This window comes from Seriola dumerili, unplaced genomic scaffold (genome assembly GCF_002260705.1).
Source record: "Seriola dumerili isolate Sdu_G_001 unplaced genomic scaffold, Sdu_1.0 BDQW01000468.1, whole genome shotgun sequence".
NCBI lineage: Eukaryota > Metazoa > Chordata > Actinopteri > Carangiformes > Carangidae > Seriola > Seriola dumerili.
Window position 1 is genome coordinate 2,234,894 of NW_019174723.1, and position 17,674 is coordinate 2,252,567.

The 17,674-nt window shown below is 42.8% G+C and overlaps 1 protein-coding gene across 1 annotated transcript; it reads left to right on the plus strand.

The window, feature by feature from the left end:
* The first annotated feature begins 56 nt into the window (after window positions 1-56).
* Window positions 57-17,339, plus strand: LOC111235041. Its single transcript, XM_022763340.1, has 8 exons — window positions 57-293; window positions 10,999-11,109; window positions 11,342-11,604; window positions 11,792-11,869; window positions 13,682-13,793; window positions 13,964-14,016; window positions 14,315-14,461; window positions 15,700-17,339. Exons 1-8 carry the CDS (start codon window positions 212-214, stop codon window positions 15,889-15,891), a joined length of 1,038 nt encoding a protein of 345 aa, XP_022619061.1. The 5' UTR covers window positions 57-211; the 3' UTR covers window positions 15,892-17,339.
* The last annotated feature ends 335 nt before the right edge of the window (window positions 17,340-17,674 follow it).

The following is a 17,674-nucleotide window of genomic DNA, read 5'->3' on the forward strand; positions in this document are numbered from 1 at the left end:
GCGAGAGAGGCTGAAGGAGTGGGGCCATATAAAGAGCAACGGAACACAAGCCAGGCTTTATCCTGCTTGTCTGTCCCGCTCACTCAGACCTCACAGGAAACACCTAACTCCCACCCCCCTCCCCAGCCCTCACACTCACTCACCTTCACTCACCGCACTTTTTTGCTCTCACACACAGTCCCACCGGCTGCGCTGAATCTGACCAGAGAGGATGGCTGCGTCCATGTGGAGAATGAATGGGCTCTTGAGACGGATGGCTGGAGTTCTGGTGCTCTGCACTCTATTGCTCAGCAGTGAGTACACTTCTATTTATTAACTATAGCATCTTCTTTTACAACTTTGATTCTCTCTATTATTATTATATTCTCTACAAAAAGTTTTTTTTTTTTTTTTGTTCCAGTGTTTTTGATCAAAAGGCGTCTAGCATTGTAGTGGAGAAAATTCAGTTTCACATAATGCATTATGTGCACATCAGCAGTGACTTCTTACACACTAGTTGGGGGGGTCGGGGTGTACTACGATGTGTTCTGCCATGAGGGTGCACACAGATGCAAAGAGGAGTGGTTAGCAGTGGTGTGGCTGCAGACACAAAGGGTCTGCTCAGGAGTGGAAAGTTGCAGTTGAGAATAATTATGCTTTACATCCTGCAGTGCATCTGGGTGGAGCTAATATGTGTTTGAACAGTTGTAAAAAGGGCTAAAGCCACACACACAGACACACATAGTCTCAAAACACATGAATGTATTTCTTCTTTAAAAATAGGATCAGATTGGTCCCATATATTGCATGATACTCTGTATAAAACTGTCTAATGAGACACTTCAACTACATGTGACTGTGTGTGAGCTGCATATAACAAAGTGACCACACAACACATCAACAGAGAGCAAAAATAGTTCCCCCAACTGTGTTAGTGATCTGCAAACAGTAAATGTGTGTGTGTGTGTGTGTGTGTGTGTGTNACACAACACATCAACAGAGAGCAAAAATAGTTCCCCCAACTGTGTTAGTGATCTGCAAACAGTAAATGTGTGTGTGAGCTGCATATAACAAAGTGACCACACAACACATCAACAGAGAGCAATAATAGTTCCCCCCACTGTGTTAGTGATCCGCAAACAGTAAATGTGTTGTGTGTGTGTGTGTGTGTGTGTGTGTGTGAGTGTGTGTGAGTGATGTGGATGAGTGTGGACTCTCTGGGCAGTCCGCATCAAATCAGTCTGAGGCCTGATGCTAATTGCAGGGTGATGTATGGCTTGGACGGTGTTTCTTCCTTGCTGGTTGTAAAGCAGGACTAGTCCTAGCTCAGGCCAGCATAACGACTTCTGCAGAGCTGTGAGGCGGAGGGGGGGCGGTAAATGTTAGGAGTGACCTTGGGAGGACTAGGAGGAGTACTCCAGACTGATGAAAATAACCAAGGGTTTACTTTAAAAGGGAAAAAGATCATGAGATGGCGGAACATGTTCGTAGTTCGCACAATAAAAAGGCACACCACATACCATCTGCATCAGCAGCTTAACAGATGGTAATTAGATTTACATGGAAATCTAATTACTCCCGGCACTCCCCTCCAACAAATTAAAGCCTCGATACAGGCACAGCAATTTAAGACACATCTAATAATCAGTCGTGTATTTTATATATTTTTTTGTTTATTACTGTTGTTGCTTTCAAAACAACTATTCTACTATCTTATTAGCTCTATAATTAAGACTTTGTTTTAAGCTATTTCCAATTATTATATTATTACAACCATGCCCATATTGCCTTTTGTCACATTTGCATATTGCCTACCAGGCATAATCTATCTTTGATGTCGGAGTCCCACTGAGATTTCACGTTTTAAATATGAACAAACAGTCCTGTTTTAAATAGGATCTTTCATTGGAGCCCCTGTTATAGGTTTTTAGCAAACAGCTTCTGATTTCTACTTTAAAAATATCACAGGGGTGTTGTCTCAAGTCTGCTGACCCATCCTCAGTTCTTTACCACATCCAACAGCAGTCCTCTGATCACACGGTCCTGCAACATTGTTGACATTTGTGTAGCATTGCAGTCTATATTTGCAGGGGGATGGGCACATTTGGCTCTGAAAAAAACACTGTCAGTGAAATAGTATGTATGTAATGATTTCTTGCATCTACATCCCACCAGCTCTTCTGTGGCTATTTCTGTTTTTGTTTTGGTACATTTTGCACGACCAGCCAAGTCACAAGAGACACTCTGTCTCCTCATTGACTCTTCTCATAATATAGGACTATGTGGTCGCAGCGGTATATGGGTCGGAGGTCTCACTCTGATGACGTCAATATTCTCTGGCAAAGACACAGACAATTTTAATGTTTCATGCTCCATTATGACTGTCTTGATCAAATAAAGAAGACTCTGTTGAGTCACTCTATCCTGATAAACACAGAGCCATGCCACAGCACAGCTCATGTCATGTTGTTGTGTCTTATTCTAAGTGTGGAACCGCTGTGGATTAGGAGGTTAAAAACTGCAGTTCTTTGAATGACCACTTGAGGCTGGCTCCAGAAGCAAGACAATCCCCTTAGCCTCCCATGTTAAAATTTGCAACTTTGCAGCAGAAATATGCACACAGCCTGTTACAAAATATGGTTTTGGGCTCTACAGCTAATTTCCCCCTTCATGACAGCTGTACAGGGGGGTTAATTTTTTATATAACTCACCCATTTAATTTTTATTAAAGCTTAAAGTTATGCATAATTAAGGGCGTGCCGCTTTGAGTGACAGGTCATGCAAGCCACAAACTAGCATGCACCGAAGTCTTAGCTCCACACACGCCCAGCCTCTTTGCCCATTTTTGGATTAGCCACTTAGCTGGAGTCAGGCGCTGCCAAGATGGCAACAGCGGAGCAGCCCACTCTTAGCTTCAAAACTTCTCTTCAGAAACCAATGGGTGACATCACAGAGGCTACGTCCATCTTTATTTACAGTCTATGTTTTAAACAGGCTTTGTAGTATGAACTTCTACTGTATAATGGACTCACCACTTACTCGTAAACAGGTATATTTATGTGGTCGTATAGTATACAATGCATTAAGTATTAGATGGCTGCAGCAAATCACCAAAAAGTGTGAATAATTCTGGTTGTGCCTGTCCGCAGCTTAGCTGATAGCATCTGCAGCTGAAGAACATCTTAGTTTAGATTTGTAGTGTAGAAAAACTGATTCAGACAAACAAGAGCAAGAGAATGGAGGAGCTGATGGCAAGCAGGATGCAAGTGAGACAGGATGACAGCCCTTGGCGCACTTGATTTGTGGATGTGTTTGACTGTGTGTTTATCAGAGCAAACATCCTTGTCATACATAAGCAGGCCAATCAGCCCGACTCTCCCTCTCACAAACACAAATTTAGTTTATGCTCCCATTTCCCATGGCTGTCAGTCAGTAGTTATGCAGTCATGCAAATATGTAGCACTGAAATGGGCATGGACTGCAGGGTTGGATGATGTCATTCAATGCCTCTTGGAGAATGTTATAAGCTCTCTCTCGCTGTCTCTCTTTCTCTCAAGATTTTTTGGGGAAAACCCAAGCTTTATATCAGCTCGCTCATTTCAGCTTGTCGTGTATGATGAATGTTTCTGTTGTTATGTCAGGGCCTCAGGACCTGTGACATTTGCTGTTAGAATATACCACATTAAACCAAGAAATTTGCTTGTGGTTGGATTGGGAGATTAGAGAGTTAGTGTGCATGTGTTTGTGTGTGCACATGAGCAAAGCCATCGATATGCGATGATTGAGGAGATCGAAGAACAAACAGGCTCCTGTATTCTGTCAGAGAAAGTGTGAAAAAATGTTGTAACTGAACCTTTTAAAAAAGGCCACAGAGGCATGCTTCACAGAGAGTAGAATTCAGCATCTATATCTCCCTGCATACAAATGTACAAAGCTTTGTTTCTCAGACAGCATCAACCCTGCCAACATATACATGGACAGAATATGGCCACTCTTTCTCATGGCCCTCAGCTATTGACCGGTTGTGATGTTGCAGTTTGATTCACGTCATCTGCCAGAGGGTGTGGGTCTTTTTTATGTAAGCCTTGGCAGATAGTGGACCTATGTCAGGCAAGGGTGTGTGTCCACTTGGGCCCAAAGCTTACGGTTGAGGTGCCACGTGAACTCTCAGAGTAATTAAACCTGGAGCCTGTGTTCTGTCACACTTCCAGTTTGCTCCAGTGATTTGCGCACACGAGAGAGCCAGGCCTGTCTATGACATGAAATCATTCAAACGATCTAAAAACAACGCCTGTCCTCACTGTCCGTTCTGTTACCTCATCTGCCAGCCCTCATCAGCATAAAAACCATAACAAAGGGAAGGATGTTTTTAAAAATGTGTTTTCTCTTTTCTGCTGAATTATCTTCATTTGAACCTGACTCCGTTCCAAGGAAAACATGTTAATGATAAGAAAACGAAAACCACTGTCGCCACTAACTAAATGATCATCCAGGAAAAGGAGTTGACTTGGAGAAATAGATTGTCTAGCAACAATATTTACCTAGCGAAACAATCTTAATGAAAAGCAGACGTTGCGCTCGCATTCAAATCTTCCTCTTCCAATTACTGCTGTTTCTGGTGAGCTTATTGTTCCTTGTTCCCCTGGCACCCTGCTGCAATTTTACAGCTGTTGAGTTTTACCAGCGAAAAGGAGCAGGGGGGAGTGGGTAGATGTGTATGTGTATGTGTATGTGTGGGGGTGTGGGTGGGGGTGGTGGTGGGTGGGGGGGCAACTTCTCCTCCTGTGTCTCCTTCAGTTTCAGAAAATTTGGCGGCACAAGCAGAGAAACTCCAGATATATATCTCTTCCCAGATCGAAATCACCCCACTCTGTTTAGCTAATGAGCAGCCACACAGGATTATAGTGTGAATTCCACAACAAGAACTTGGAGGCAACCTCTGCGTCTTGTGTCATCCCTGTTTTGTTTTATTTTTTACACTGGCTCAAAACTGAATTTCCAGCAACAGCTCAGTGTTCCTCACACTGATTGATCCAATTTTTCTTTTCCTTTTTTTTTTTTTTTTTGTGATATCATGCCAAACACCAGTATTCGCATGAAGCACATAGTGTGTGTTGCGTATCCAGGCAGGGCTGTCTTTATGGAGGGGTATACTGTTCACCCCGGGGAATAAAAGCACTTAATGAGCCTTGGCTGAGGCCTTTTGACTGCCAGAGTAATTGCTCCTGGTAATTAATGTTCAGTATAAGCCATGTCATTGAAGCCATGCTTAACTGAAAACACAACTACAACTACAATCATTTGTACTGTATGCGTGTGCACATATAAACGGTGTACAGGTTTTTCTTTTGTGTAGCCATATCTGGAAGGCTATCCGATTATTGCTATTATTTCTCAATCTTCTTCCCCCCACTTTGGCTCCTTAGCCTGAATCATATCAGAACCAGATTGTTTAGGGCTATAGGTTTCGATATCTTTTTACAACCTCTCCCCACACAGTCTCATGTAAAAACAGCAGCTGGAATCAGTCCATGGACATCTGCTGCTTGAAGCCCATGGTCCTGGTTCTGACACAGGGAGGGGAGCAGCGAGCAGCTCCAGCCTCTCAGAGCAGCTGGTGTTTCCAGTTTTCTAATCCGCTAACAAAATGGATGGACTGTTTTGGAAACACAGGTTTTAAGTTTCACTGCCCTGCTGAAACTATTTTAATGAGTAAATTAGGGGTAGAATAAAAACAATGGTGAGTAGCTGCTATCAATCATCGTGTTACCTTTTGATCATTTCTTCCCTTTTCATCGACCCCGGTTTTAAAAGTGGCCCAATAACAGAGTACATGAAGGAAACTTGAGGAAACACATCAAGCCTCTAAAATGTCGAGGACAGTCCTTCTGCTGTATCCTGATTGGTGTGTCTGTATTCCAGCGCTGGTGCATGTGTTATCAGGAGCCCCCAGCATGTTCACCTTTGCATTCAGAAGACGTCACTGCGTGTGCTGTGATAGCCACATCCTGTTATAGGATGTGCATGGATAACATTCCAAATCTGTTGCTAATTCCTCTTATGTTTTTCTTTTTTTCTATCTCATGTTTTGTTTGAAAACACCAGGGATGTGGGCAGAGTGGAAAAAGTCAACTTTTGCCACCCCTCTGAACGTGAGAACTATTTTTGTTTCTGCCCAGAGACCTGAGCGGTGCGGTGTGTTCATTTTTTTTTTTCCAGGTGGTCACTGGAGTAGCAAGTAGTAGGAAAGTGGACTGTGTTTGTGTAGCTTCATGTGGTGGTATATTCTATAACAGTACAGTCTGTCTTTTTATTATTTCATACAGTTGAAGAAATTCAACAATGTAATATTTATGGTTAGCTATGAGACCACACTAGTTCCTTCAAGATAGTGTTGCTGTGATTGCAGAAACTGGTATTGTAGCCTTTAGAGAGACATGGGATCATCTGGTCTCATCTGGTCCTGAAACAATTACTTGATTAATGGACAGAAAATTTATTTTTAGAATAGATTGAGTCTCTAAACATTAAGAGCTTCCAGCCTCTGTAATGTGAGGACTTTTCTCTGTTTTGCTTGATTATAAAACAGATGCCTTTTGGGGTTGACTTTACCTTGGGCTCTTGAAAAATATGTATTGTTTTTTTCTTGATATCATACGGAATAAACGATTGATAAAGAAAGATAATTTGTTACAGAAGATAAATCAATAATGAAAATAACCATTGAATCTCATCTTTCCGTCTTTGGTGGCCATTTCTTATTCCCAGAATTCCATAAAGGATCTGTGGGACTGAACAATTCCTGACTGAAGTCTAAGATGAGGTGACATTTCTCCTAATAGGGAATGAGAAGAAAGGAGTGAGAGGAGATTTTAAGGTCTTCTGAGGACATCTTTAAGCAGTGGACACGGATAAGTGACGATAGCAGGGTGTGGCTCATTTTTACAGCCAAGGTGTTGTCTCAGTGGTCTGGGTGGAGGTCAAATGCGAGTCCCAAGACTTGGAGCTGAAGTTTTCCTCCTTACGCATGATGTCACCGATCTCACAGCTCTCTGACGGTACAGCACATATGCAGGGAGGGAAGGAGTTCCCTAAGGATACTTACAGCAGCTGCACCACTCTTCCCTTCTTCATTTCTCCGCCCCCAGTCTCCCCAGAGAGGAAGCAGGCCTCATCCTCAAATATCACAAGTAAAGGACTGCTGTCCCCTGCCCGTGCTCTCTGACTGCACCCGTTTAATCAGGTGTGGCGATGTTTGTTTTTACTGCAACGTCCTCACTATAACCCAGCCTCAATCTGAGCGCTGGAATAACAGGAAGGGTAAAAGATTGCAATTACAATGGTAGCTAGACTGGGAAAGGCCATGAGTGTCACAGATGAGTGAGGCAGGGACATAGTCGGGGAGTGGGACAAGATAGCACCATTAAAAATATACCTACCCTTATATCTTCAGCGCACATACACAACCTGTTTTGCTGCAGCTGCTTGCCACTGAGGCATAGTGGAGGGTGATAGAAACAGGCGGAGCATTGTGCGTTGTGTTGCAGTTAACAATCCATTCATGCAGCTTGCGGATGCCTCTGTTTCAGCTGAAGGCAATCTTGCTGATTTTTGGTGCAAAAAATCCTGTTAAAGGCCACACTGAGAGAAAAACAAAAAGATTTATTTTGCTGTTACTACAAACAAGCCCAACAGGAACAAGAAGCACAAGCAGTCAGATGATCATAGAATCAAGTTTTTGTGTTTTTGTGATCTCCGGCTACCCTGGAGCATTCAGTAGTGTGCCGTGGACTGAGGTAGGAAAGCAACGACTGAGCAGTAGATAAGTGGCAGAATCAAGCTGTGTGCGTGCTATGATACCATGATAGCATCAGCATTTTACACTCCCTCCAGAGACACTTATGCACTCTCTTGCTGTGTGTGTGTGTGTGCGTGCGTGCGTGTCTGTCTGTCTGTCTGTCTGTCGGTCTGTCTGTGTGTGAAGGGGAGTTGGAGGAAGAGAGTTGAGAGGAAGTTGTCTGGAAGGAAACAGAACCAAATGTAAAAAACAAATATAGGACCTGGCTTTCATAACAACGTCAGTATGTAAATCGATGATAAGAAACGATCTCCCCCTCCACCTTATCTCCCCCCCGAGTCCACTATAGTCTGGAATACCTCGTATATATATGGTTTACCACCTAAACCCTCAGGAGCCCTCACATCTGTATGTGTTTGTGTCTATCTCAGCCTTGTCATTTGATTTATTTTTCAGTGTGGACAACCACATACTATATCCTGGAATCCAGGCAGTGAGTGATGATGTGCAATAAAGGGTTGTCAATTCTGTAATGACCTTTCTTAATCCATTTCTCTCCATATATAATCCACTACAGTCAGCTGTGAAATTCTTGACAATCTTCCAGGGGGCCTAGGGCTGCTTTATTTATGGATGTGATATCTAATATGTTTATAGTGTAACTGACTTTTAGGAGTTGCCTACATTAGCTACATGAAATACAGTTGGACCTTCAACTCAGTAGCTGCAACACATTCCAGCAGCACGTCAACAATAACTGTTGCGTCGGTGTAAATCTTCCCACACAGAACAAAGCATTTGCCATTGGCTACGTGTACCAATTATGTAAGCAGGCTTTAAGCATCCACCAAATTACAGTTGTCATTTGCTGGTGAAATATCTGCCTTTGTCCTGCTTTATAATTGCTGTTTCTTTGTCCAACCACAGGCAAAAAGAAATGCAGCATTTGAACTGTCACTCACAATCCTGAGCCTGTGTCGTATATCCCCTCTTTAACCTGTGATTTAGTTCTTTACATCTGGCGTGGCTACACACCACACACCACGTCAAAGGCTGGAACACCCAGGCTGAAAGATTCAAGGAGGACAGCCAGGGCAGGAAATCCACTTGACGTAGCCCGGTAGTGAATAGAGGAGGGAAGAGCAAGATTTACTTGAACTCAGAGGTTATTTAGTCTGCAGCCTTGGCCGTGTGCTCTCTGAGTCCATCAAAAACTCTCTGGAGAGAGACCAAGGTTGTGTTTATGGACTAGGAGTGTTGCATGTGTTGCTCTGTGTTGAGACAAGAGGTCCTAAGGCTTTCGTGCTGATGCTGAGAGGCCTGGCTGGAAACACCGTGAGATTTGTCTTAAGCGTCTGTGTCCACAGTGGTTGAGTGTAAGTGTCTATAAACTTCTCAAAACACAGTGCACAGAGTTTAAGCATGTGACAGTTTAAAGTGAGTAGATTGGTGAGTATGTATGTGTCTCTCCTGTATCCAGCCCAGTATCTGTATTTGTGCAGAGTCTGTGCATGTAACGGGTGTTTAAACAAGAGAAGCCATTAATACAATGATTTATATTTTTAAGAAACTGAGGAGGTAAAAGCTTTAAAACATAAATAAGCAGGCGTATTCCAGTCAGCACTGAATACTTAACTGGTTATACAATGAAGTGCTTTAAAAACATTCCATAGATACTGTTTGTCCTAAGAAAATCTTTATGCCTATGAGGCACAAACTGAGACACTAGGTTAATTCAGTGGCATGGAGGCTAAACACTATTACACTATTAAACATAGCAGCTCAAGCTGAAGGCTGAATGAATGAATCGTAGGCTCTAATAGCACAATGAAACATTAGGATCTGTGCCCAGTTGGACCAGTTAAAATGCAGCATATAACCAGCTTTGGACAATGTTCAGCCAGTTGACGCCACTGTTGAGATAAAAGGCACTGCAGGGGGGGACCATATGTTGGACTCGTACTATCATGGTGGCCGCTTGGGATGTAAAACTACCTTTTGTTTGGGTGCTGATATTCCTACGAGGAGCTGCAGACTTTGTTAAAGTCAGTCATGTTTATAGGATTGCAAACGCACACAAAACATCTACATGCATCACATTTATATAAATGTACCTTGTGTTTAACGAAACAATGGCAGTGGTGCACCAAACACATTTTCCCTCTGATTGCAGCATAGTTTTGGTTAGATGTTAAACTGTTTACACACTATGCTGGTTTCCTTCCATGCCGAGGGGCGTGTTTACAAATGATGGTGCAGGAGGAATTGATATACAATGCTGTAAATCCTGAATTATATTGGAAAAGCTAAATTCCTCTCTTTTTGATTGGCCGTGCGATCCCTGATTGGGCCTGAACACTCACTGATACTTCTTCAGTTATCATGCATGGCTGTGGAAGTGGGAGCGGAGGTGATGGGCTCGGTTGTACTAGAAAGAGTGTTTTTGTGTGTGTGTGTGTGTGTGTGTGTGTCTGTGTGTGTGCGCGTGTGTATGTGTGTGTGTGTGTGACAACACATCACAAGTTAAAATGTTTGCTCTGTAATTGAACGAGACAGTCTAATAACATAATCCACTTTGTTAGATCAGCCATCTACCCATTAAATTCAAAAAAACTCACATGGATTATGAATTTGGCAAATGCTTTCCTATGTTTTTTAACCATGCTATGTCAGAAAGTTTTTTGAGCACCACCCAACTTAATCCCAAGATTATCACAGAAACAGGATTTCTCCTGGAGGACGGATTTGTAGTCGAGAGGCCGCAACCTTTTGACTGAGCTGTTTATTTGCGTAGGCTGCAGACGGTGAGAATTAGCCCATATGTGACCACCAATTAGTTAGAGCCCCTGAGCACACGTGCCAAATTAGTTTGCGCATCTCTGGGTTGGGCATGGCCAAGCTGTTCAAACCAATCCTCTGCCCTGACCTCATTCACTTATTCCACTGAGTGTGTGCTGGAAATTTCATCCCAAAATACCACACATATTTACATACAGTAAGAACAGTGGGATCTGATTATGGCCAGGAAGAACTAGCTGTGATTTTAGGATTGTTGTTTTTTTTTCCCATATTCAACACCAAGTGATTTCAAACTGTGATGTGTTGCTGCAATTTGCGTCAACATTCGTACTTCTTCTTTCATCATACTTACTTATACTCTCTCTCTCTCTCTCTCTCTCTCTCTCTCTCTCTCTCTCTCTATGTCTCTCCATTCCTTGCAGATAAAGTGATATGTCAAGAGGATGGAGCAACAAATGCTCCAGCCCAATCTACAGCTGATCCATCTGCAGCTGATCCAGCTGCATCCGATCCAGCTATAGACGTCAGTGCTGGTAGGAGCCTCAATAAATGACAATCAAGATTAGCACTGGGGACCTGACAGGGATTTTTGAGAAGTTATTTCAAAGTTATTTCTCTCTATATTCCCATCTGAGAGAGGCCATCATGCTATAGTGACATTACAAGGGACAAACACCTTGACACATTCAGTCAATTAGTTAAATCGTATGCACAGCCAGTATGTGGTCTGTGTGTAATGGGATTGTACATGTATTTTGTTCTTAGGGCCAGTTGCTGCAGCTCCGGATGCCACTGTTGCCCCCACTGTGGGTGACGCTGCCACTGCTGCTGGTGGTGCAGACTCTGTTCCTTCTGCAGTTCCTGGAGATAACCTGTTCCCTGCAACTATTGTAAACATTGCGGTTGATAACAGCCAGGATGGAGAGACTTCAGGTACCTCTGGGACCACCCCTGCCCCCCTTGGCAGAGTCAATGAGGTGCCTGAAGTCGCTGAGGTACCAGATGACTCCCATGTTGTTAGAGTGGTGGTGAGTACCTGCCTGTACCATGTTCAGATGGTGCATTTCTACTTCTCAACATGTAAATTATTTCTGTAAAAGATAGCACATTTGTTTTGAAGGGATGACTGATGCTGTGGTTACAACCATATGTGCAAAGTGTGCTGTCTTTTTCTGACCTCATTTGTCTATCTGACCTGGCTTATTGTCTCCACAGCCTAATGTGCAGTGTGTTGGAAAAGAGGACATCCCAGAGAGCAATGCTGTCAGGGCTGTGGTGGTAACAGACGACTGTGTGAGTACGAGTTTATCATTACATGAATTTTACTGTAGAAATACGATATTCTCATGATATATCCATCCTCCACCGCCGACGTTACATTCTACCACAACCTTTATGTCATCCTGCTTGTAACAATAACCCTCATCTCCTCACTGCCAACCACAGGCAGCATCCAACTACCAACAGCTGAGGTTTTTTTTTACCTTGCAACATTAAAGACCACAGTGAAATAAAAGCAGGGCGCTGATGTCAGTTTACCATCTATTGACACATTCTCTTAACCAAGACCTTTTTCTGGCCCTGTACACCTTTGGGTCCAGTGGGAGTGGCTTACTCTGCTTAGAAGAAGAGGAAGATTAATGTGTTTTAAAGAGCTACGGTTGGAAATATGGCCCTGATAAAGGCAGCTCTTTTCTCAGACATTCCTCAGGCGTTGTAAATCTTTAGTCTGTGTTCCTGGCGGGACACAAACGAAGAGGACAGCTAATGGTTCCTCCTCTCGCTCTGAGGTCCTTATGGCAAAAGGAGGATTTGCAAGGGTGTGGCTTCATTTCGCTGTTTTTTTTTTTAATATATTTTTTTAAAAAAAGGGGTGCTTTTCAGATTTTGTCACAAGCGGAAGACATTAAGTTAGATATCTGTGTCTCTAGAAAATTTCATATTTGGAGCCAACTCTTACACTGCTAAATCCTACTTGCATGAACAGCTGTTAGATGATGTGTCAAAACACCACAAACACGACATGTTCCAATACAACTGATTGTTGCATGGTACAGTATGCCAGTCCAGGTGCACAAGAGCTGAAGCAGCAGGTCAGATTCCAGTCCGCATACTTTAGTTAGCCTCTATTTGGGTCCATTACTGTAACATCCACAGAGCCAGGACCAGCTGCAGAAGTCATCTGTCCAACTCACCCTGAAACTAAACATGAACTGCGGTGCCAGAGGGCTTAGCCAGCTGATGATTGGTTCAAAATGCAGGCAAGAGTGAGTGAATGGCACGAAAGACCTTGATAAAAGAACAGCTTGTATCAATGGAACAAATTCGATAAAGCAGCAAAAGGTCTTTTTCATACCCTTGTAAATCCCCAAGTCATCAGTCCATATAAAAGGAAGTGTCAAATATAACAAAATATAAAATAAAACATATACTGTTCTCCTTCTTTATACATTATTTCAGCATCAAATGAGGCATTTGTGTTGGTTAAATATTTTTCGTCAAATGTGAACCTACTGTATTTCATCTGAACTCCAGGCACGGGTGCCACACCACGTAAGGTCAAGCAGAGCAAGTTATGAGACAGTGTAGGACTCCTGAGAGCAACATGTGACACAGACAGATGGAGAAGAGGTTCCCCGGGAGTGATTCGAGTTCAGCCTTCCTGAGTGTCTCCCACCCTTCCTCAAAGATCTGGATGTTACAGCAGAGTCCAGCTGTGGGCCCACTCCCAACTAACTGAGGATTCAGGGTTTTCTCATAGTGGTCCTTAGGGAACACTGGGAGCTGTCTGGATCACATTACAGAAAATGAAGAGTGTTCCCCAGTCACAAAGCCTAAAAGTTGTGCAATGAGGTGATATCATAGCTCGGGTTAAGGTGGGAAAATAGAAGGTGTGGTCAGCAAGTTTTCCATCCAAATGCTTTTGGTCTCCATTGCACAGTCAAAGGCCTACGTGCGCTGATGGTCAGCAGGGAAAAATTTCAGAACCACATTAGATTGTTGGCCCTCATGGGTCTGTATATGAAGGAAGCTGAACACTGAAAATTGGCAATTTGGTCAGACTTTTGCCGCACTTCCCTCTGACATACAAATCCTTTCTTATAGGAGGCCACTAAACGCATTATTCAGGAAAACCCTGCAAGCTGGTGCCTCACGGAAAACTGTAATCTCGATATCTTCCAAGATGGCAACAACGTGCTGGTGGCCAGCAAAGAGGGTGGGTGTTGATGAGATATATTTATATATAATGATATGCACATGCCAGTTTCATTTATTTGTGACACTTAAGGTTACAATACATTCTTGTTGTATGGTTTTGCAGCAAAACAATATATATTCCTTTCTTATTAAGTACTGATATATTTGTAATATTCATTGCCCCTGCAGCTGGGCTGGGATCTTTGGCTGCAGCACTCCAGAGTGAACATTTGAAAGACAAGGTAAGAGAACTGTAGTTGCTGCCAGCTTGATTATGATATTGTGTAGGTCCAATAACCTTGAAACCTACTAAGAAAAGTGAGGCAAATCCTTTGCTGTAAGGCTTGTGAGTGAAAATTGAACCCGGGTTACTACAAATTCGAATCAAATTCAATCCAATCAAATTAAACAATTCCCTGGACCTAAATTGACAGCCTGCTTCATGGCTCAACTTGAAAAGAATGATTTTGTTTCAGATGCCTTGAACTCACAAACATGACCCCTTTTGACCACAATCTCATCTCTTCAATTTGTTTTCAGCTGGGTGTGACAAAAACAGAGACCCCGTCATCATCAGGTTCCTCAGTATTTGTTGGAGTACTGGTCTCTGGTCTGCTCGCTGCCCTGGGCATCACTGCTGGTTACTTCAAATGCCAACGCAGGCCTGACCCCAAGGGAGTGAGGCTGGTAAGCACATTTTCTCATTTTCTGTGAAGAATGGACGTACAACAAACTGCACTATATGTTGCCACTATGGACCTGATTTGCTTATTCTCTGCCTTTACGTGAGTTGATACATTATTGGAGACTCAGCCCATGAATTGAAAATCATTGCATAGACACTTAGTCATGAGCGTGTGTATGGTTCTGATTTGTTCATTTGAAATCTTTCTACTATAATACTGTTGGGATTGACTTTACATATGACCTGCAGATGTGTTTTATCATAAATATGTCATTTTTTCAACATATATTGTGGGTGTCTGCAGTCGCTGCAGTCATTAGAGATTCAGTAACACTATGCATACATTTTCTTGGGCAAGGTTCATGTCTTACTACATCTGAAATCAAAACAGGTCGATTTCCTTTTACTTGTGAATGAGTCGCTGCCAGTTTTTTAATTAGGGAATGTGGCTGGCCAGCTATCAGAGGGAATACACAGAGAAAGAGAGAGAGTGTGCCTTATCCAAAGACCCACGCCCTGCCTTATTCATCGGGTTTCATCTAGTAACCAGACACAGCTGTTTCTCTGCACCACTCGCACTATCACGTGATGCAGAACCACATTAGAGGGTTTGTTTGTGTGTGTGTGCGTGTGTGCATGTGTGTGTGTGTGTTTTTAAGTAAAAGTGGGATAGTGGGTGCATCTGTGTACATACAGACGGGTGACAAATTAAAGGAACGACTCGAAGAATGAGTGGGAAAGCAGGATGACAACGCCCCCATCCAGAGGGCACGAGGGTCACTGAATGGTTTGATGAGTATGAAAATTAATCGTATGCTATGGCCTTCGCAGCCACCAGACCTCAACCCAATTTAATACCAGCATCATCAGAACACAAATTGAGGGGATGTCTTTTGGAAGAATGTGTGTTCCTTCCCTCCAGTAGAGTTACACAGACTTGTAGAATCAATGCCAAGGAGCATTGAAGCTGTTCTGGCAGCAAACGGTGGCCCAACACCTTATTAAGACACTTTATGTTGGTTTTTCCTTTAATTTGTCACCCGTCTGAATGTGTTTTTATGTGCATTTGATCATCAAATCAAATGATTCATTTTAACGTAAGCAACATTGAAATAACAAAGAGGTGACAGCTGCTTTACAGCTACTTCACTCTGCTCACAAGCAATAAGTGTCTTGTTACCCAGGTATTTTCCATCTTGCCTTTTCCATAATGAGTTGTTACTTTGTGCTGTATTTGTAGGCAGAGGAGGCCTATCCAGTAGATCAGGAGAACCAGGGGAACACTCTTGTATCTGTGGCTCCCCTCAACCCCCCTCCAGAAACTCAGGAGAAACCCAGCGTAAACGGAGAGTCCCCCGAGGCAGCCAAGACCCAGCCTCCCCCTCCCACCAATGGCCACTCCACCGCCAAGACAGCAGACACTGAGCTGTGAAATAGTCTATACCAGTCCGTCGCAGCCCAGGAACTACCCCCACAAACACACCCAATCCACACACATGCCTATGAAAACTCACCTCCTTTTCTGAATCCACTCCTGCCCTGCCTACACAGCAAAGTGGACACCAGGAACTAGAACAATCTCCTACATCAACACCTCCTCTTGTTATGGTCCCCTTGCCTCCTCCTTTGGCTACGTGCCTCAACAAACATCGGGAAAACTAGCCTGATGATGATGATGATGACGACGATGGTGGGTGATGATCTATGTCGATGACGACGAAGGCTCAGTCGCTTGGTTGTTGATGGCAGTCAGGCTGGAGGCGAGACACAGAAGATGGGCAGTTTTGGGTGGGGATAAAGTGTATTTTAGCATTAATCAGCACTGGCTCCCATGACGACTGCAACCTCTGGAGTCACAGCCATGTGCTGTCTACACCCAGCAGGGTCTCTTTTTGTCGTCAGGTTTAAATCGTCCACTCGAAAATACAGTATAAGCACATAAGTTGATAGACAGAGAGGAAGAGAATCACACTGCCTTGAAATCTGTTTACAAACTTGTCAGAGAGGAAATCCCTTGGGCTCTCATTTTGTTTGATTGAGTTATTGCTTGTGTAGGTTTGCGATTGTGTGTGTGTGTGCGTGTGCTGCTGTCAAATCCCGCTTGTGTGTGTTAACATATACTTGCATTTGTACTGTGCATGGACTGTATATATCTATACATGCATCTGGGCTTTTCTCGCTTACTGTATGTACTGTGTGCATGTGTGATGAGGAGTGAAAGAGTTGAACAATGAGTTTGAATGTGCATGTGACATTAGCCATGAAAAGTGTACAGTTTTGTAAAACCAGTTGACAAAGTGATGGCTCACCGAATTACAGACGGTCACCGTGACGATGAGGAGGAAGGAGTATCGTAAAGTTTCAATCACACCATTTTTTTTTTTTTTTTTTGGAAGACGGAATTCTCTAATCTGCTACTGCAAAAACCAAAGTGTGATCCATCACAAAAGTTTGCAGGCCCCTTTACAGTGACTTCATAGTTGCTACTGAAAATCATGAGACTGACTTATCTGACCAACAGATACATAAAGGCCTCAGCCTCTGTCATCTCTGTCCATCCATTTGTCAGTGTTATTCTCTTTTCAATATACTGTATAAACTCTTTTTACTATCAGTATTCTATTGCGCAGTGTGTATAGAATGGTGACTTTTTTCTCTCGTTTTTATCTATTCCTGCTACGTTCATTTTATGTGCCAAAGAATTTCATATCTTATGTTGTACTAAAATATGTACTTTGTGGAACCTTTACAATGTTTGATCCAGTTCGTATACGATACAGAAGATGCTCAAGGGCTATGACTGTTTGAAAGATGGGTTCAGTGGCCTGTAAGTTCAGCTGACGTCAGTTTTTACTGACATACCAGAGGAAAAAAAAAAAAGGAAAATTTATTTTATTTTTGCCAAACTGGAACAAAGAAAACAATTCTGTCATATAAATGGGATGTCTCACATTGATTTGTCCTTTCAGTGAATTTTGTATCTTTTCATTGCTAACATTCCAGCGTGACTGTTTCATTTTACTAGCAACGTACGTAGTTTAAATTGGATTTAACATGAAAAAAATAAAAAGCAAGAAAATGAACAACTTTTTATGAATTGCCGTGTTTTCAGCCTCATTGTTGGAGAGAGTGAGAGTGAAAGAAACAACTTGTAGGGTTTCTAACCACAGAAACCGTATAGTACATAGACACACATATGCACAGGCACTTACACA